Here is a 20,377-nt window from a genome sequence, read left to right as displayed (position 1 = left end):
CGAGAACGAGAACGAGCTATATATACATATACGACCTAACTGCAAACCTCGGACGACAACCCATATAGTACAAGAAGGCATAAACAAAGAGAACGGCCTAGCAGTCAGTCCATCCGTCGGCAGCGGGATACACGTACGCGACACGCCTCGGGGGCGCGGAACTGACTCTGAGCAAAAGCGAGGAGCGGGGCGCGGATATGAGGCATAAACGAGCGGGGTATGAACGAGCGTAAGCAGGCGTGACAAGGACTTTGCGGGTATACGACATCGGCACACATGAGCGTGTTACGTCGCGCGGCGGAGGATGACCATGAGCCCGTCCGAGTGCGCGGAGAAGATCGAGTCGACGACGACGGTCTCGCCGTCGGGGTCGGAGCCGCCGCGGGTGCGCGCGCGCTGCCTGGCCGGCGCGGTGGGGTTGGAGGCGGCGGCGGAGCGCCCGGAGAGCGGGGAGGCGAGGTGGAGGCGGTCACGGTCGCGCGTGCCCTGCCGGTGTCTCGATGCGGCGGGTTCTGGAGAGCGAATGCTGTAATACCAACATGTAAGCGAGACACAAAGCACACAAGAAAGCAAGCAAACCTCGAGTCCCGGCCCTGGGTGCAGCACTTGAACTTGCCGAAGCCGAACCCGCCGTCGCTCGGCTGCCCGCGCTCGTTGACGCCCCAGCTCTTGATGACGTCGATCCAGCTGCGGACGAGCTCCTCGTCCTTCTTCGCGACAAAGTCGAAGAACGAGCGGCCCATCGCGTGCGTGGTGCTGATGAGGGAGTCGTTGGAGATGTAGATGATGGGGCAGGACATGCTGAAGCGGTCGAGGATGAGCGCGACGCGCATCGACTGCTTCGGGAGCGGCGCGAAGGAGATGACGGGCGTGCTGTTCGAGGGACGCCGCGCGACGGCGCCGTTACCGTTGCCGGTGCGCTCGTCGTCGCTGCCACTGTGCCGGCGCCGCGCGCCGTTGCGCTCGCGGTCGTGCTCGCGGTCCCGCTCGGTGGCGTCGGACTCGGTGCCCGAGTCTTCGCCTTCGCTGTCCGAGTCTTCAGGCGGCGGGGGCGCGGTGTCGGGGATGGGGCTCGGCGGCATGGGCGAGGGGTCGTTCCAGCGCTAGACAGAGTTGGTTAACTCACCGCGGGGGTGATGGAGGCCCGGGTGGCGTGTACTCACGCGGAACTGGAAGTTCGTGGCATTCGGTGTGATGATGGTGACCTCCTGCGCGGTCGAGGCGTTGTGCATCGCCTTGGGGCCCGGCGTGGCGAAGGACACGCTGCCGACGAGGATGTTGTGCACGACGGTGCGGGACTAGCGGAGCGCCGCGCGCGTCAGCCCACCCGATGTCGCCGGCCGCTGGCAACAAGCGGAGACTTACGATAGCGCAGAGGATGTAGCCTTTGTACGGGTCCTTGTGTTTCATTCGTAAGTAGGCGAGGACGGCGGCCTTGTCCTGCCGGATCGTGTCGCTGTGCGACAGCGGGTGAGCATCGCAAAGTCAGCGGGGAGCGGGGCGCGTACTAGTGCAGTTTCTTGACCTGCGCGAACTCGTCCGGGTGGACGAGGTCGAGCGAGGGCATGCCGATGAGTTCGTGAGGTTCGTAGCCTGCGGGTGGCGCTCGTGTCAGTCAGCAGAAATGCCGCGGGTGAAAAAGTGAAGAGCGCACCGAGGAGGTCGTAGCAGGACGCGGTGGCGAACACCCAGCGGGCCTGGTGGGCGATAGGATTAGCGCATGCTGCGGCCCAGCGGACTGGGCTGGGCTTACGTTCTCCGTAAAGTCCACGATACCGACTGGGGGGCGCGTCAGCGGGCGGGATCGAACGCAGCAGGGAAGCAGACGCACTGAAGGAGACGCGGTTGGAGGCGTCCATCTTGGCTGGTCCGTGGGTTGGCGGGCGGGCGTGGCGCGATAGCAGGCTGGGGTAAGCTGGATGGCGGCGCGCTGCAGAGGAGGGAATATAAAAAGAAGAGAGACGATCCGAACGTGGACGGCTGCGTGGCGGGTGAGAACCGGGCAGCGCCTAGATCATGCTATATTCGCCGTCCTTTTCTGATGCTCTTGTCGCGGCGACAGAGAGGCAGCAGCAGGCCGTCGACGCTGGCGCAGGCAACGGGGACGGGTGGGGGCAACGACGCGGGCACTGACGCGGACGGAGAGGACAGCCTGCTTCGGCTAGCACTTCCATATATATTCCCGCCGCCCGCCCGGCCTCGCACAAAATACGCCGGCGCCTGCCGTAACATGCCTGGCGTCCGGCGCTCCCCTCGACGTCCCCAGCCCATTGTGTCTCTGCCTGCCCGTGTTTTTCTGTCTTTTGTCGCGCTCTCGCTTCGCCCTGCGCACTTTATCGGCGGTATTCACAGACTCAGATCCAGCCAGCGCGCTGAATCTTGCAGCGGACCGGCGTTCTGATCACTCAAACGTTCTGAGCCGGCATCAGATTCAGAGGCCTGTCCGCATCTCGGCCCCGGCGCTGCCGCCACTTGTCTCTGCACGCTCCGCCCGCGATGTGGTCGACAGCGCGCACAATCGCTGCAGGGGACCTCGTCATCGTCTGGCTGGTGAGAGCCTCTTCAGATTCGCCCCCCTTGCGGGCGCCTTCACGGATCTCAAACCTTGTCCTGATTAACACCTTCCCGAACTTTCCTGCTTCCCCAACCCTATCCGCGCGCCATGGCAGACCCGCGATCTCGTGCAGCCGCTGTACGTCGCGCCCGGGAAAGACTTCAACAGCAAGTACGGGTCGTACCGCCACGCGGACCTCGTCGGGCTGCCCTACGGCAGCAAGGTGCGCGCGCGCGGCGGGCGCGGGTTCATCCACGTCCTGCGCCCGACGCCCGAGCTCTGGACGCTGGCGCTCCCGCACCGCACCCAGATCCTCTACCTCGCCGATATCGCCTTCATCACCTCGTGGCTCGACATAAGGAGCGGGAGCAGGGTCATCGAAGCAGGTGCGTGTGTGGGCGTTTCCACGGATCATCTCCCCCTTCCACACACCCCCCCCCCTTTCGAATTCCATTGGGACGGCCGTGGCGCGTCCTATCTTTACGAGCTGCATTCAAAATATGGTTATGGGGTCCTGGGCCCGGGACCCCGTGTCCCGCGCTAGCTCGCCGGGGCACCGAGCCGTTGGTCAGAGATTGGCTAGATCTCCCTGCCACTAGCCTATCTCCACATTGGCCCCCTGTTATCGGTGCTTCCGCGGTGCTTCGATCGTCCCAGCCCAGCCACCTGCAAACCTCACCCGCAGCTTCGCATTTCGATCTTGACTTTTTTGATTTATGAATGACCTATCTGAACTGAACTGAACTGAACTGAACTGGACTGGAACGGACTGAAGGTACCGGCTCGGGCTCGTTCACCCATTCCACCGCGCGCACGATAGGACCCACAGGCCATCTATGGTCTTATGAGTTCCACGAGGCGCGGTTCGCCAAAGCGAGGTATGCATAGCATAGCACAACTCCCCCTCTCCCCGTTTCCCGCATTCTATTGCCGTTTTGCGTCCGGGCGCCTGCTGAGATGGCTGCGTTCCAGGGACGAGTTCGCGCGCCACGGCATCGCGGACAGGGTCACGCTGACGCATCGGAACGTCTGCAAGGAGGGATTCACGGTGGAAGACACGGTCGATGCTGGTATGTCAGATACGATTAAGCTCGTTGGCGGCACTGCAGTTCTTTCGTCATGGGTTGGGTATATGCGGTGGATGGACATCCGCATCCTGATACCCAACCCCGGTTGGTTCGTGTTGGTATTGAGCGTGTATTGATTGGGTACGTGGTAGTGTTCCTCGACCTGCCTGCGCCGTGGGACGCGGTCGAGCACGCGAAGAAGGCGCTGAGGGTACGTGATTCTGATTTTCTTCTCGCGTTTTCGTTGATGTCAGGGGGTTTCCTCACCTTGGCGCTTCGTCTACCAGAAAGACCGCGTGACGCGGATATGCTGCTTCAGCCCGTGCATGGAGCAGGTGCTCCGGACGGTCAGCGCGCTCAACGAAGCGGGGTTCACCGGTACGCCCGTCCCACCCATTTCTTCCCTCCCGCTAATTCTAATTCTAATTCTGATTCTGATTCTGATTTCTCACCGCCGAATAATCAGATATTACGATGTACGAGACCCTCATCCGCCCGCAGGACGTGTCCGTCGTGCCGAAGTTGAAGCCGATAAGCGAGGTGAGCGCGCGGTTGAAGGAGGCGGAGAGGAGGCGGGAGGAGAAGAGGCAGCGGCAGATTAGAGAGGCGCAGAGGAGGAAGCGGAAGCGGGCGGAAGAAGAAGGAGAGGGCGAGGGGGCCATTCAGAAAGAGGAGAGTGAAGGGGTTGAGGTGAAGAAGGTGAAGACGGATGGGGAGGGTGGGGAGAAGGGTGATGTTGTGGAGGAGAACGATGGGCAGGCCGTGGAGGGGAAGGACGCTGCGTTGGATGTGCGGCCAGCGCAAGATGCGACCGCGTCTACGTCCGCGGTTGTCCCCTCAAAGACCGAACCGCAACCCGACGCTGAGGAAGCTGGACAGGAAGAAGAGACGATCGTGGTCTCGAAGACGTTCCCCGAGGTCCGGGGGCATACGTCCTACCTGACGTTTGCGTGCTTGCTGCCCGCGGCGCTGGTCACTCGCGCGAGCGAGCCTCCTCCCAGTAAAGGGACCGGGGATGTGGAGATGGCTGTAGTGGCGGAATGAGGGACGATGAAACGAAGTAGATCTTTTCTATGTATGCACAATGCAGTGATTATATTTGTAGGGTAGATGCTCGAACGACGTTACTGATATCTATGCAACTATCGAGGTATCCTTTGAATAGTCAGAAAGATTGGAGGCGACGAGAGGGATCTGCCCCCGACTCCTTCAGATTGGTGGACGCCATCCTGATCTCTCCGGTTTCCTTGGCTGAGGCACTTGCAATGCCCCTCGGGATCTGAGGAGATCTGGCGGGAGGAATGTGTCCGAATTATCCGAATTGTCCGACACACCGGAAAATCCCCGATATAGTGAATGTTCAATGGGTGCCCAGGGTCCTCGTATCTCGCCATCCCTCGATTCTATCTCCTCAGACGCAGGAATCGATGTGCACTTCATCCTGCAGTTTCTTGTTCCCTACTAACATTGACCATGGCATCGAGCGATAGCGACGCGCTGGTGACTTCCAGTGACCCCCTTCATGTAAGTTGATCTCTGCCTGTTGGTAGGGGATTTCTTGAATGAGAGAGGTAGCCGGCGAATTTGATTCCGGAGCTCTGTCGAGGGTTTTATCATCTGGGATGGGTTACTGGGACTGGAGGGGGCATTAGTATCCGCCAAGGGTGTGTTTTATATCTTCGATTTCACTCAGGGATACTTATGCTGAAAGCTGGCGGAAACCGACAGTGATAAAGTATACATCGCCCCCTCCGGCGTGCAGAAGGAGCGCATCCACCCCACCCACATGTTCGTCCTCCCCTACCCGCAGCCGTCCCCGCACGCGGACCGCGTCTTCCTCCGCCGCCCCGCGCAGAACCTCAAGGAGAGCGCGTGCACGCCGCTGTTCTGGAACGCGTTCGAGCTGCGGGACGCGGGGAGCTGCATACATACGCATAGCCAGCATGCGGTCATGGCGACGCTGCTTTGGCCGGAGAAGGAGTTTCGGATCTCGCATCAGGTGGGTGTTGGTTTCGTTTCGTTTGTTGAGTTGCGGTGGGCGGTGCAGAGAGCTGATAAGGGTGGGATGGGATTGTGTTACGTTAGGAGGTATGTGTCGGGATGCATTCAGATGGGGACCGGCGAGTGATTTCTGCCTGCAGATGATCAAAGGCGTGCGCATCGGCGGCACCGGGCGGGCACTGTCCTTCCTCGATACGCTTGTCGTCCCCATCATCGAGAACACGCCGAATGAGGAAGACCTGAGGGAGAGCATGCACGAGGCGATGGTCAAATACCCTGACGCTGCTGGTGTGCTGGTGCGGAGGCACGGGGTATATGTATGGGGTGTGTGCTTTCCTTTCTTCCTATATTGTTAATATGCCTCAAGGCTCATATCGGGGTCGTAGGCTCAGATTGGGAGAAGGCGAAGGCGCAGACTGAGGTAAGCTTGGGTTGCGGCGACTCGTTCAGGATGCATTATTGACGGCTCCCAGTGCCTGGACTACCTCTTTGAGGTCGGTGTCAAGATGAAGTTAGCAGGGCTCCCAACTATCCTCGAGAGCTACCCGTGATTCCGTTGAACGGTGAGCATCAACTGTCAACCCATGGTTTTTCACCGTCCAGCGGAGCGTTGCTGTACGACTGAAATCTTTCTGAAATTTTTGTCAGCGGGGATGACTTGGACGCGGTGCAACATTATACTGGAATAACGCGTCGGTCCCTGTCCAATAAGAGAGGGTCTCTTCGTAGATGGGTTGTAGATATGTAGAATCATCATGATTATATCACACCTAGGGCTGTCCGGAGTCCGTGCAGTCACGTGCTATAAACGCGATCCCGTGTGTTGACGCGTCTTGAATTTGATTTCTATCTTCCCTGTAGACACTACCCTTCACTGTAGACTGCTCGTCCAAGTCTCTGCGTGTCCAAGAGATGGCGTCGTCGTCGTCGCTGTGCACGCCACCCCCGGTGTCGTACCCCAACCTGCCCCCGAGCTCGGCCGTGAAACCGAGGCGCCTCAGGCGGACGCCCAGCGCGGCTGTGGACTGCCATTTGTACGTTTTCTCCTCCTGTGCCGCTATTCGCCGACGTCGTCTGAATACCATCCTGTTCTTTCTGTATGATGTGCCAGCATTTTGACGAAAGGTACGCGACGGTTTGTCGTCTCTGTGGTGCGATGCCGTTCCTGAGGGACATGAAGTGTTCGGGCACAAGGAGTTCAAGGGGAAGCAGAAGGCGATTGTAGATGCGGCGGTGAAGGGCGCGGACGTGTTTGTGCTGGCGCCGACGGGTATGGGCAAGGTGAGTGTTTACACGACTGCTTGCGGTGGGATTGGATGATCATGTGCGTAGAGTTTGTGTTTCCAGATTCCCGCGCTGGCAGATGATGTGAGTTAGAGATCATTGGTGATTAGCGAGTGGGATGGGGTGGTTAACTGTGGTTGTAGCATGGGATTACTGTCGTCGTGTCCCCTTTGCTTGGTGCGTCCCTCCCATTTTCCATTTTCATCATTCACTGAATGTTGCCTACTCGTACATAACTGAATGTTGCCTACTCGTACATAACTGCATACCAGCTTTGATGAAGAACCGTAAGTGGAATTCCCTTTCAGCGCATTCACTCGACTAGCCGCCAGTAGAGGTCACCAAGCTGCGCGAGAAGCACGTACAGGTCGTCGCTTTGAACTCCGAGACGACCCCGGAAGAGAAGAAAGACGTGAGTACTTCGGTCCTTTCACCTCATATAGACTAAATCCTTCTTCGCTTCGCCTAAGATCATCAAAGACTTGTCATCCGGGCACCCAGCAAGCCGGCTTCTGTACAGTAAGTCGATGTATACTACCAGACGGACGGCGGTGCGTGTCCTGACCCGCGTCGCAGTTACTCCGGAGAAATTGTGCAGCGCGGAGATGCTCAGGTTGCTCGATAAGGTGTACGAGCAGCGGGAGCTGAATAGATTCGTGGTTGATGAGGTATCGTCGGCTCCATCCCACCTCACTCGGCTCGACTGACTGATCGACTGACTGTCTGAGGGTAGGCCCATTGCATCTCGGTACACACTCTGTTTTCCGGCGCCGAGCGAGGGTCTGGGCTGAAGTGTCTACGTGCAGGAATGGGGCCACGACTTCCGCGCCGAGTATCGGCGGCTTGGGATGTTCCGCGAGAAATATCCCGGAGTACCCATCATGGCGCTTACGGCGACTGCTACTCCTCTGTAAGCGTTCTTCATCCTTCTCCCACGAGAGGTGATTCAATGCAGTGTGCTGGCATAGAGTGCAAGACGACATTGTGAAGAGCCTCAAAATGTCCGACGAGCACCTCTTCAAAGTTGTGCACCCGTTCAACCGCGCGAATCTCTATTACGAGGTGCTAGTCCCTCCCCTTCCTCCCTCCCTCCCTTCTTCCCTCCCTCCCTTCCTCTTTTTCCCTCGCCTCTCTTCGTTCCTCACTCACCGCATGCATACGGCAGATTCAATACTGGTCCTCGCCCTACCCCGTCGCGCAGATGGCCGAGATCTTCGAGTACATCTCGAACCTGCACGCGAAGCGCGGGCGCGCGAGCTCGGGGATCGTGTACTGCCGGAACCGCGCGACGTGTGACGAGCTGGCGGCGTATCTGCGGGGGAAGGGGCTGAATGCGCGGCCGTACCATAAGGGGCTGAAGTATGTTTGTTGTTTGCTGTTCACTTACTGGCGATGCATGCACGGGAAGGGAATGTGCTAAAATGGCGCTGTTACTGGTAGGTCTTCAGTCCTGGATAAGACTCTGAGGGACTGGGAGAAGGGAGGCAGCGGGGATGGAGGTGTTGACGTGGTGAGTGCCCATGTACGATCGATAAACCACTGCTCTTACGTGATTCGGACAAGGTGTGCTCTACGATAGGTATGGTCTCGTCGCTATCAACCGGGGATAAGACTTTTGAACCGGTCTACGTGTAGCTTTCGGTCTCGGTATTGACAAGCCCGACGTCCGGTTTGTAATGTGGTCATATCTGCCATTTCAGTTTCTGACAATCTTATAGGTATATCATACACTATGACCTCCCAAAGAGCTTCGAAGGTACGGTCGCTCATTTTCTTGAGACCGAACAGATGAATATAGTCTCGCCTGTCACTCAGGCTATTACCAGGAAACAGGTGTGTCTCCCTCAGCATGACCCAACTGACCTCACTGATGGTTGAACGCTAGGGAGAGCGGGAAGGGATGGATCAGTGCGTCTTACCGCATGCCACCTAGTCGTACTCTGACGGTTGGTGCATATAGCCCGCGAAATGCGTACTCTTTTACTGTGAGCTTTGTTCCTGTGCCAGTCTGGCACGCAGCTGACACTCTCTACAGCAAGAGAAGATGCGTGCAAAGTACGGAAGTTGGTGGGTATGAGCCACGACAAAAGAGTCTGGGCGGCGGACTCTGCCCAGGGCCCGCCCCCTAGTCAGCGAGCCGTGGACAGTCTCACCTCTGTATGTCGCTTGTTCATGCCTGTGCTGCCTAGTAGTTACCGACTAATTTGGCAGCTGATCAACTTCGCGGAAGCCGATAGTATATGTCGGCACGTAGTACGTGACCTTTCCCAACCAACCTCGGAAGTACCCTCCAACATGACCTTTTGTAGATGATATGCAAATACTTCGGCGAGGCGATCGACATACATGACGAGGCACTTGTGAAGAAATACTGTAACAGGATGTGTGATGTTCGCTTACTCATTGCCGCCGTCGTTTGTTGTTTCTTATATTTGAGTCTAGGTGTGCAAGTACCCGGACAAGGTCAAGCGACGCAAGCTGAAGCTGGCATCAGAGGAGTACATCGGGTCGCAGATCCAGCGTCTAGAGAGGGATGTCCGTTATGATGACGAGGAAGGTGGCAGCCGTCCGCTGTCGCGACAGAGCTCTGGCGCGGGGGCTAGTGTGTTCCAGTCCAAGCAGCAAGTTGGTACAAGTGTCAACTCTGGCTGGAAGAGGAATTTCAGAGATGGTGATGATGGCGAGGGATGGGGAAACGCGAACAACGTCAATGGACCGAAGCCCCCGCCTAAAATCAGAACTTACGTGGCTCCAGGGGTCGTGCAGACGCCGCGGTATATGCAGAGCGGAGGCTTGAAGAGAAGCTTTTCGGCGTCCAACGAGACAAACGCCAGCACTGAAACTGTTCGCAAGCAACCCAAGACCGACTATGCGAGCCGTCTGGGTGAGTGGAAGTAGCTGCTTCGTCGCGGTAATGCTCCTAACCCATGCCAATTTCGCAAAGCTAATTCGGGACGGTTGCAAGCGCTTCGCACCAAGCCCTTCCGTCCCCCTCTGCTCAATACTTCGAATAGAGCACCGACTACCGATGCAAATTGTACTGATGTCGAGATGCAACGGGAGAATGAAGCGGCAGATATTGACGAAGGAGAATTGGTACAAACTGACCGCGCTGCCGAGGATACAGTGTCTCGACGCAGCTGTGAGTGACCAGATGGCACCCCTCCGATTCATGTCACTGAACCGATTATAGCGTCCCCGCTGGTTGAGCTCCCAGATGACGATGTAGAGTTGGAAATGCCGGATTCTGGAAAGAGAATTGGTGTACGTGACCAGAGTGAATTCATTTGACTGGGACTAACTAGCGTGATCGTACAGGTTGAAGTCCGCAAAGAAGGGTTCATCTCTCTTCGTCAGACATTGCACAAAGTCTTCATGTTTGGGGAGCATGCCACTCAGACTTGGGAGCGTGCAGGCCTCACGATCGATGATAAGGATGCAAAGTGCGTGCTATTATGGCCGCTGAGTTTGGCGACTGACCTCAGTCACCCGAAGGAATGATATCTTGAAATGCACTACGCGTCAGCTGGAATTCTCCGCGCATACTATGAGCGTTTCCGAGGAGGGATACCACAGTCGATGTCAAGGCACGATCAGGCTAATCAAGACTCTTGCGAACCTGGAGGTATGGGATCATCGCCAGATGCTTGAGGATTCGGAGGAAACTGCGGAGATCGTACAACTTATCCGCGAAACATGTCGCGCACGGAGGAAGGGGAAAGGGAAGGCTATATGATCTACTCCGCCATTTATGCGAGAGGTGCCGGCGTGTAATGATATTGATACGTTGCATCGAAGTTGTAGGACTTGTGATCATGGGCATGTGGTATGGACGTACCGAATTGCATTGTAGATTCTTCGGGTGAAGTCTAGCTTCCGACTGGGCCGATGAATATGATAACTGTCAGTTGACTCTGCCCATGGGTCAACAGCGGATCGACGACAGCAAGCCGGCACGCAAGGTCTGCGAGGCAAGTGATGAAGCTCATATGCGTCCGGAGAAAGATAACCATGCCGATGTCAGTGTTACACTCACTCCCACTCGGCATGCCTCGCACGATATCACTCATCCGGTATCAGACAGGCCCTGTCCAGGGTAAAAGCAATGCGAGGCGCAAACGGTTATCTTCGTAGATGAGTTCCGCATGTACGAGCCAGGAGATCGGCGACGGCAAGTACTATCATCGCAGCTATTGGGGGCCCTTTATTCTGCACTGAGGCAGCTTGTAGACAGCGAACCGACACGTCCATCAGCGGCCTGTCCTGTGATACATAACCGCAAAGCCTGTAGGAGGTTCACATGGAGCAATGAGGCAGAGTAAACACCGACCAATGGCAAGCTTCAATAGTTTGACCGACGATTCGTCTCGAGGCACTGCGATTGGAACGCTTGCCAGAGCCCATGGAGCAGCTCGGCCGAAAAGCGCTGCATTGCAGGGAATGGTTGAATGCCGGGCGGTCAGTGATCCCGCGGCTAAAATCCTTCCCGACGACCATGGGAGTAACAATAATCGCAGTCCGACAAGATCGGAACAGTGCTCTGAGTCGCTTCAGGACGTGACCTGCGAACGCTCCTCGACTTCCCCAGGTAGTGAAGGCCAGGGAGCCTGCAATCCGCATGCGATGCGAGTGCACTGGCTTGTAGCTCCATAACTCGAACCGAGGTTGGGACGTGGCCATGGCTGCGGACTCGTCAGACGTTATATAAATGCGACAGCAGTCGGTAAAAATCCAGTTATCCAGAAAACCCATTAGCAAGATGTTCAGCACTCGTATCATCACGCTCACCCTCTTCGCTCTGGTTGCTACGGCCTTTGCCGCCCCCGAGCCTCAGAGCAACCTACCATGTTGCCCTTGCCCGCCGTTGCCGCCCATTGACGGTCACGGTCCTGCCTGTCAGGAGTGCGCGTGCCCTGAGAACTGAAGTCTGCCTTACGGGTACGCAACATCTGCACTGAGCATTGTTGCAGCGCTAATCAGACCCAGTGGATATTGGAAGCTTCCTGGTCATATAAAGCCACAATGCATTACTACGGGCGGATAGGGCAGAGGGGGACGGAGAGGCGAGCAGCAGCGTTCTTAGCCAGGGACATATCTAATTGGAACGATCGATTAGCATGGTGTCCTAGCTCATAAATCATGATTGCGGGCCCAATTCAACAGCTCTTGCATCAATTTGAATGGATAGGGCAGGGTGACCCTACCATTGACGGTAGTGATCGGAGAGGCATCGCTCCAAGGTTTACTAGTAAATATCTCACCAGCACACGGGAAGCTCCCTTGGAGGATAAGGAGTCCGACTCTAAGGCCTATAAATCCAGTATTGTGTTCGCACCTTTGTCGCCTGAGAAATGTAGCCACGGCTTGCAAATGCTGCATAAACATAGGTCGCCCTTATCGGAGACAGTATCCCAGACGAATTTGAGCGAACTTCACGAATTCATATGGTGCAGGATACATACCAGTCAGCCAGTACAAGTGGTTACGACTCAGCTCACACGAGTCTAAGCTAAGCCGGATCCGGAGTTCTGCCGGAGCTTGCCGGAACGCTTCCAGCCTGACCTATACTGAGGGATCATTGGGAGGCGCATCTACAGTACACGCTGGGTTCACTCTTACAGCCGTTTGCAGATCGATAGACCACCAATTCAGAAAATCGTGTATAGTCGGAGTGGGTCGGAGTGGGTGCCAGGGACATCGGAAGAAGGTGGGGAAGTCCAAATGGTCTGGTTTCCGTCTCTCGGGGACTTACAATTGCTTGTCCGACGTGGTCCGACTGTAAATGATTTTTGAAAAGTGGGCCCATTGTTCTGCAAACGGCTGTCATCACTAAGTTACACACAATATGCGGAAGATCCGGTAAGAATCCGTCAAGTGTGCGGAATGCTACAGGCCGAATTCGATACTTTTTACTAAATGCAATCCTCCCAACAAAGTTGAGGACGCGCGGCCCGTAAAAGGAAGGTCGAGGCCATCGTGAAGTGACTGCACAGACGGCTGTGCGGCAAGTCTGCGCAGTGTTCCCACGGTCTCAGGCCATTTGAAGTCGAGTCTCGACACCAGAACGGCGCATATACATACTTACATAGAGTAGGTAGGGAGGTATACAAAGTATCTTTTGTGATATGTACTGAGAATTACAATCTCGTTGGGATGAAAAGGGAGGTTGCAGCAGGCGGCGGCTGTGACTCTTGAAACACTGATATCAAAGGTTTTCTCCTGCACTAAGTACAGGCTTGTCAGCATAATATCAGGATGGTGTGGAGTGTATCTTGAGTGATGATGAAATAAATCGAAGCCCCAAGAGTAAGGAGTCTTATTCACAAATGATGCATACATCTTGACAAAAACCGTCGGCAAAAAACAACAATGCGTGAAACAAACGGATTGGGAGTCGAACCCGCAGCCTCGAGCTTCAGGTTTTCCAATCCCGGCAAGACGCTTACCATCAACACTACAGGAACATATCAGGTAGAGATATTCAATTTTATATATTGCTTGCAGTGTCTACTGTTATCTATATACGGCCAAGCATAGGCTAACCCGCTGAGCCAACCCCGCGCTGCCCTGCGGAGTGACACTTCGCGCTGCGCGGGGTCCCGTTACGTAATGCGCGTCCTCAGCTTTGTTGGGAGGATTGCATTTCGTATACTTTTTGCAGAACCCCCTCAATGATAGTACTGTTTGACAACGTCCGACAAGGTGGTCATGTCGCCTGCGACACCACCGGATTAGACTCGCGGGACACGGCGTGCTGCCTGCAGATGTGACGAAGATTCGTTCTCGAGTTTGATGTATGTTGCTGCTTGAGTGAGTGCCTGAGTTATGCTATGGTACCGCTCGTACTCACCAGCCTTCTGATGTGATGCAGAGCCGGATACATATGTCACAGATTCAGGGACCAGACTCGTCTTAATGGACTCATTGTAAGGCGCTGCAGCAGCGTAAATTTGCAGCGGTATCGCCGTTGTGGTGCCTGATGCTCGTCCCCCAGTAACCGGTGAATTGCGTCTGGACGACTTCCTTGAGTATAGATCCTGTCCAGTGTTGGGGCGGCAGGTCACTGCGGACGGTTCGCAGGTCGCATCGATGGGAGAGCCGATACAAGTTTCAGCTCTAGATGCCGGTATTGAATACGATGCAACGTTACAGAAATGTGGCCATCCGCGCGACCCATGGTGGATGTGTACTCCGTAAAGCAGTCATGTCTCGTGCCTTCTACAAACTGACGTACCACTTAAACTACCGCTTAGGGACGATATACATCCATGGTGAGCTTCTCTGTTCTAGCGTTGTGTGCCGTACATGGGCTTACACTCGAACATAGGGAGAATTACGTCGCATGTATTGCCGGTCGCGTACAAATGTGAAGTGGAGCATATGAATTCCAGCATTATAGTGATGTAGACGTTTATTATCTCTCAACAACCGCATGCCCTCCTTTACCCGCTCTTTCGCCCATCGGCGACGCAGCAACTACTTCTTTATCAGGGTAATATTCCTGGTGTTTCCATCAGTTAATCCCCTCGTCCAAGATATACTCTCAGCTTACGCTTCGTTTGTTAAGCATCGCAAACCCCGCATGGCTGACAGGCTGGGCCGTGTCCGAATTTCGGGTTCAAAGGCGGGCAGGGGCAGCACGGTAGCTCCCTCGCTTCGTTGGTAGGTGTCGCGACAGCGAGGCTTGCGAAGGCGACGAGGACAAAAGAGAGGACACGAGTGTTTAACATTGTCGAGTGGAAATAGATGGTGCTACGGTGTGTGTGTTTGGTCTGGGTGTTTAGCTGTGATACCTTTCGCACTCGTCTGACTTCTTATATTCTTCAGCGATCCTACTGTCGGGCACGTACAGGGAACAAGGCCGCCCCGTGAATCAGGTTTAAGGTACCGCAGCGCCGCCAACGTAAGTGCATTGTGTGGCGTCTGTCCTCTATTTCGCCAACAACCGATCCGCCCAGTCACGTCGGGCCCACCGAGTTCCGATTCAGCGCGTACGTACAGCCTTGGCCAATCGTGATGAACCCATGGCGCTGATCGGAGTATCTCTGAGATCAAGTGACAGGCTATCGTATATACGCTAGATGGGATTCCGGGATGCTGTCCGAGCAGAGAAACAACGTGCACGCCGATGCTGTTTCAAGTACGGACATTACTAATATTTGTATCCTGGGATGGCGTGAGCCGCGGTAATGTATTCAGTGTACTACACGAGCGAAAGGGGAGGGAGATAATTTATGTGGCCATAGATGAGTGAGTACATATGCGCATAATATTTTGTGAACGTCATTTTCCTTTGACCTCTGGCAGGTACTGTTCCTCTTTCGCCCATGTCCTTATTGTGTTCATCGTCTGCGTTTTGGCGCTGACTACGAGGGGATCAGGGCGGCTTGAGAACGTCAAAGGGCGTTGGTACGTACAGAATGAGGGTACGGATTTAATCAAGCGTCGCAGGGTCCGCAATCCCGGCACTCAGGTCCAATGCCGAATTTGGGATTCATAGGGGGGCACGGGCAGCATGCGAGATCGGTGTTCTGAGGAGAGGGGGTAGCGAAGGCAAAGCCAGTGAAGGCGGCGAGGACGATGGTCAACAGGCGAGTGCTTAGCATTGTAGGGATTCAATCTTGTCTGAGGATATGCTGCGGGCTTCCGCTGCAGTTACACGCGAGCACCGCTGGCCTTTTATAGGTGTTCGCGTTTGTACCAACATAGGACTCGTGCCAGACGAAGAGAAAGCACACAGGGTCGGTCATACAGTTGCTGTCGCTCAGGAATAACTCGAATGGCACGAGGCAGCATTTCGCCGAGTAAAGGGACGGTTGTTAGCGCCGTCCTGATCGCTTCGTCGCAGGCGCGAAATTCCCGCGCATGTCCGCCCCGACTGTCTCTGCTTTAATCGCGGAGGGTACAGGGGCCGGAGCACAGATGGGGAGAAATGTAGCTTAGAATGCAGTTATTTTAGGACTTGTACCTGGGCGCAAATTAGAGTTAAAGGTATCTGGTCCGACTGTACCTGATGCGATCACTCACAGAGGTTCTAGTACAGCGCATTTATATTCACTAATGATACCTTGCTCCTGCGCTACTGCGATCTACGGCATGGCAGCTCCATTCTGTTACAGTGCCCCTGACTGTTCAGCAACTGCCAGGTATCATCCCAAGTTTCTCGCCGATGAAGTCGGAGAAGTCTTACATACGTGGCGTCGCCTTCGTACTAGGCCTATAGCTGTTGTTCACAGGCCAATTCAGCGGCAACTAAGGTGAAATGTCAGTGCCTTTTTTCTGCACTCAGGCATCAGTACCTGACCGTCCTCCAGCTTTCCACTTTCGGGTCTCGGAAAATGTAACAACACAGATGGCAGTGTGTATTTTCCTGTAGTGGACCTCCGACAGCCGTTTTCTTAGATTTCATTGAAGTTCATCAGCGGAGAGTTGAAGACCTGAGTCACCGACACGCGATGCACTTAGGACGGACGGTATACGCATATGTGGGGTACATCTCAAGAAGAACAAATGAGACCCGATGGCGAGGATCATATTCCCGTCCTTTTCTCTGTGGAGAAACACTCGAGCACTATACTTCTGCCCGTTGAGACGACGACTGCTACCACCGAGTAAACGCACGCAGGTATGGTATCTCTATCTGATATGTGGATTTTGAACTAATTGTCAGGACGTCATACAGCTACGCGCTAGAGCCGAGCCTGGCCGTTCTGAATCATATGCGGCTTTGCCCCTTTTGCTCTGAGGTTTGACAAGAAAGAGTGGCATTTTGAAGTTGCTTTCAAGCCACCGTTGCCCTTCCCGCGTACTATGACAGAAGACAGTTCCCATATTCCTTCTACTCGAGCTCCGGCATCGGCATGATCAAGGCTCTATCCGATACTCTTCCAAACATGTGACTTCGCACGCTGGTCACAAGCGGATGCAACAATACCTGAATATGTTGAAGGTTGATATTACACTTCTTGCATGGAACGACTTCCGCGTCGATACACGAATCTCCTTCACCCGGGTCGGCGCAAGTACAGCACGGTAAACTGTGGCTGGCCGTTGCAATCGTGGCGGCAGGTGTAGTTAACGCTACGCCCGCAAGGATCAGAAATGCAAATCGGGGATGCGGCTTCCGTGCATGGGTGGTTGTGAGTGCGGCAATTGTAGTGGGGACTCCACCAGTGTCCTTCCTTCTTCCCTATACAACCGTCAGCTGGTGCCCTACGTTCATGCAGACGCAGCGAAGCTATCCTAGTTGATGCGCCGTGTAGACTCGGAGATAGTCGGTCCACTGACGTTAACCGGTGCTAATATCACTATGTAATCTCTGATTCTCTGGTTGACAACGTCTGGAACCATTCTCCTTCAGTGTTGTTCTATCCAGCTGGAACAACTCACTTGTCCCAGTTATGCACGAACCGTGCCGGCAACTTCCGTCTGGGCTCACATACCGTATAAGGCGGTAGGGCCGTGCGAGCGGCAGAGCCCGCTACCGTAGACATAGATAAGATTTGGTAGCAAGCTGAAAACTTGACATCCTGAGCAGCACCATATACTAATATATTTATTTTGCGAAAGCAGTTGTCATGATTTCCGACTGAGCATTCACCTCAATGATTTGAAGAGATGTCCACTCACTCCTCCCTCAGGTTCTGAGTATACAAGTCATTTATGTAAAACAGCTGACATTGAAGTATGCTGCTTTCACCTGGAGACCGCATCTCCAACGCCCCAAGCTAGGTCATGTCTGTTCTCTTGAGTCCCTTGACCAGCATCCGCCACCTTGGCTAAAGATGGAAAGAGAGATGCCACGTGGTTCTACGATCGGGGTCCTTTGAGGACCCCATCTTTGATTGGTCCAAAGCCGTGTGCCGGTCCTGCCGTCCGCCATATACGGTTAAGTGCCAAATAGTGTCAAATAGATCGCGTAGATCTTGAAACGATCGCAGGAAACCTGCGAACGGCCGGGGGGTCCAAGACCCACTACCTACGGTAGCGGGAATGTGAGCCCAGACGGCGCGGGCGCTTCAAGGGATCTGCTCTCATATCGGCGCCAATGTCATGGTCGGTTCGCCGCCTGGCCAATGAAGTAATAAAGACATAAGGTCGGTGCAAACTGTACCGTAATACCCCTTCGCAGCGGACTGTGGCTATTTTCTTGCCTTTCTGCAATGTCTTGGTCGAAGTTGAAAGATGAGGGAAATTCCCTGTTCTCTCGGGGAGACTACGAGGCCGCTCAGGCCAAGTACACGCGGGCGATCGATACTACCACCGGAGATGATGACCCAGAGGCCGTTGCAGTACTGTACGGTAATCGCGCAGCGTGTCTTCTGTATCTCAAAAGGTCGGTCTCGCCAACACGCCCGTATGGTTCGGGTACATCGTGCCGACCTATCTACTCCTGCCGCAAGTTACCTCGATGCGTCCAGTGATGCACGTAAAGTTCGTAAATATGATAATGAAACAGCACTCTGCTTAATGTTTCAAATATTACTGCAGGCCACAAAGTATAATTCCGGTTATGCCAAGGCTTGGGGTCGTTTGGCGACGGCGCAACAGGTCAACTCCCATGCTTTGCTTCTTCCCCAGTCATGATATGATACTAGTGACTGGGAACAGGCACTGCATGAGCTTACGCCTAGTGTTGCATCGTGGGAGAAAGCCGTGGCTGCTATGAAGGTCAAGAATCCCTCCTCGATGAGTCTCAACGAAGTCAAGCAACTGCAGGAGTATGAAAACGGTTTGCGTACGGCTAGAACTGCCTTAGCCTTGCAAGGGTCCTCTTCGATTCCTGGATATCATATGACCCCAAGTAAAGGACAATTACCTTGGGAACGAGCTGAATCTATGAAGGCCGAATTGATGGCACGAGGACCTGCCGGCTATTCTAGCAGTGTGCGTGGCTTCTTTCATGCTGCGTTCCTTCAAATTGACAACATCGGCTTCACTCAGGCTTGGGTAATATCAGGAGCATACGAGATGAAACTGTTGTTGGGCATGAAGCTTTCCAGTCTGACCGGTCCGAATCACAGGAGTTCAAGACGGGAGTCGAGACCATGAAAGCTTTGAAGAAGATTCAAACTCCAGCGGGCGTAGCGTATGCTGGGGCCACAGGTGTACGTCTATCTCATTCGCTGTGTAACTCGGAATGGAAACCAGGCATATGTAGGCCATTACTAGTCTGACTAACGGCATCCTGAGAGATCATCGGGCCTTTACGATAGACGATCCTAACTGGACGCAATACTTCAACGATCAAAGTATTTCTTTCTCTGCAATGAATATGGAAATCATATATCGTCTCATGCATTCTTCACAGTGATCATGGAATCGTCCCAGTTCAAGGCCTGGACAATGGGTGGACCTCAGGCTGTCAAGAAGGCTGCACTGGCCTGACTTCGTCAGAAGGGCTGGAACGACGTACGCCCTGCGTTAGCCACCACTATTAGGTTACTACCAGTACCATTCTGCTGCAAGACATGGCCGCTTCACTGATTCTTATGAGTAGGGGTTGGATTATGCGAGGATTTATTGAGGGTCATGTACGCATGAACAACTCATCGGCGCCCGAGTTTCTTGGGCGCGCCCTGGAGGTCCTGGAGTGGGGTCGGTCTGAGTGGGCTGGAATCCCAGATGATCAACGAGGCGCAATATTTCAAGACACGTTCGTCCGCGGCGTCCGATGTCTGCGCCTTGAACGCCTTTTGATTGTAGGTTGCTGGAAGAGCTCGTAAGTTCTTACGCGCTATGAGTCTGCTGCAGGATTTTCAGGAAGGCCTCTCGAAGAGGTCGAGAGATGAGTCGATGGACAAGTTGAAGGAGATCCTTAAGGAGTCCGACTGTATCATTGAAGATGTCGTTTCGCGCCCTCTGAGGAGAGATATAGAATATGACCCAGGGTTCATCTCGTTCTTCACTATTTACCCTCGCGGCCAGGCACTGTCGTAAGTGGTCTTCACCTTTTCAGGGCGCAGACTCACGGACGTGCAGGATGAAGGGGTTCTATCACAAGCAGATGGTACTGTCAAGCACGGCCCGAAGCAAAGAAGAGGTCCATGATCACTTTCGTAACGCTGCGAAGTACCATCTCGCGGCTGCCGAAACATACCCGGAAGATGATGAGCAGCATGCTTGTAGGTCTCTTGTCCACCGTATTTTGATGACGATGACTTTATACATTGGTTACCACGTGTATGTAGGGTTCTTATACTGCGCGCTGGAGAACCTGTTCCAAGCGGGAACGCCTCTCAGGGTCACTCTTCCCATCATGAAGCGCATCACCGCCTCCATGGATAAGATGAAGCGCATATGGGAGCACTCCGCCATGGCAATGGGTGGCCGTGATACGGCTTTACAGAAGGCTATATGGATGGAAGAGGATGTTATGAAAGCTCTGAGTGAGGGTGCATACACAATGGAGGATAAAGTCATGCCGGAGCCCGATGCATGGCCCTATGGCACTCCATGGCCAACAAACTGA

General features: G+C 54.6%; 6 protein-coding genes across 6 annotated transcripts; 4 read left to right on the top strand and 2 right to left on the bottom strand.

The window, feature by feature from the left end:
• Positions 1–97: 97 nt before the first annotated feature.
• On the bottom strand, positions 98–268 carry GLOTRDRAFT_101612 (uncharacterized protein; the record flags this gene model as incomplete). Its single annotated transcript, XM_007872358.1, has 1 exon — positions 98–268. The coding sequence occupies one exon, from the start codon at positions 266–268 to the stop codon at positions 98–100; it is 171 nt and encodes a 56-aa protein (XP_007870549.1).
• A 17-nt stretch (positions 269–285) lies between these two features.
• GLOTRDRAFT_118143 (uncharacterized protein) lies at positions 286–1,859 on the bottom strand (the record flags this gene model as incomplete). Its single annotated transcript, XM_007872357.1, has 8 exons — positions 286–526; positions 580–1,103; positions 1,164–1,298; positions 1,366–1,456; positions 1,509–1,593; positions 1,655–1,697; positions 1,754–1,779; positions 1,832–1,859. 8 exons carry the CDS (start codon positions 1,857–1,859, stop codon positions 286–288), a joined length of 1,173 nt encoding a protein of 390 aa, XP_007870548.1.
• A 637-nt stretch (positions 1,860–2,496) lies between these two features.
• Positions 2,497–4,753, top strand: GLOTRDRAFT_81757 (tRNA methyltransferase complex GCD14 subunit; the record flags this gene model as incomplete). The annotated part of the gene is made up of 7 exons (XM_007872356.1): positions 2,497–2,550; positions 2,670–2,940; positions 3,330–3,432; positions 3,527–3,624; positions 3,774–3,832; positions 3,909–3,999; positions 4,088–4,753. 7 exons carry the CDS (start codon positions 2,497–2,499, stop codon positions 4,663–4,665), a joined length of 1,254 nt encoding a protein of 417 aa, XP_007870547.1. The 3' UTR covers positions 4,666–4,753.
• Positions 4,754–5,077: 324 nt separating this feature from the next.
• On the top strand, positions 5,078–6,424 carry GLOTRDRAFT_66344 (Methylthioribulose-1-phosphate dehydratase). The gene is made up of 7 exons (XM_007872355.1): positions 5,078–5,145; positions 5,197–5,285; positions 5,350–5,621; positions 5,761–5,946; positions 6,009–6,043; positions 6,096–6,185; positions 6,271–6,424. The coding sequence occupies exons 1-6, from the start codon at positions 5,095–5,097 to the stop codon at positions 6,171–6,173; spliced, it is 711 nt and encodes a 236-aa protein (XP_007870546.1). The 5' UTR covers positions 5,078–5,094; the 3' UTR covers positions 6,174–6,185; positions 6,271–6,424.
• Positions 6,425–6,483: 59 nt separating this feature from the next.
• On the top strand, positions 6,484–10,780 carry GLOTRDRAFT_141238 (ATP-dependent DNA helicase). Its single transcript, XM_007872354.1, has 28 exons — positions 6,484–6,656; positions 6,734–6,747; positions 6,803–6,903; positions 6,955–6,990; positions 7,050–7,083; positions 7,179–7,193; positions 7,242–7,318; positions 7,377–7,425; positions 7,483–7,574; positions 7,640–7,654; positions 7,713–7,816; positions 7,875–7,968; positions 8,072–8,265; positions 8,347–8,416; positions 8,470–8,485; positions 8,542–8,575; positions 8,625–8,662; positions 8,722–8,739; positions 8,792–8,814; positions 8,867–8,891; positions 8,942–9,063; positions 9,118–9,159; positions 9,216–9,296; positions 9,349–9,790; positions 9,851–10,048; positions 10,100–10,170; positions 10,225–10,349; positions 10,402–10,780. The coding sequence occupies exons 1-28, from the start codon at positions 6,535–6,537 to the stop codon at positions 10,640–10,642; spliced, it is 2,493 nt and encodes an 830-aa protein (XP_007870545.1). The 5' UTR covers positions 6,484–6,534; the 3' UTR covers positions 10,643–10,780.
• A 7,288-nt stretch (positions 10,781–18,068) lies between these two features.
• GLOTRDRAFT_49327 (uncharacterized protein) lies at positions 18,069–20,377 on the top strand (the record flags this gene model as incomplete). Its single annotated transcript, XM_007872188.1, has 6 exons — positions 18,069–18,280; positions 18,504–18,792; positions 18,930–19,013; positions 19,303–19,346; positions 19,406–19,607; positions 19,784–20,377. The coding sequence occupies 6 exons, from the start codon at positions 18,069–18,071 to the stop codon at positions 20,375–20,377; spliced, it is 1,425 nt and encodes a 474-aa protein (XP_007870379.1).

Source organism: Gloeophyllum trabeum (assembly GCF_000344685.1).
Source record: "Gloeophyllum trabeum ATCC 11539 unplaced genomic scaffold GLOTRscaffold_00017, whole genome shotgun sequence".
NCBI classification, from domain to species: domain Eukaryota; kingdom Fungi; phylum Basidiomycota; class Agaricomycetes; order Gloeophyllales; family Gloeophyllaceae; genus Gloeophyllum; species Gloeophyllum trabeum.
The sequence above is the reverse complement of the archived record's forward strand: the minus strand, read 5'-3'. Positions and strand labels throughout refer to the sequence as shown.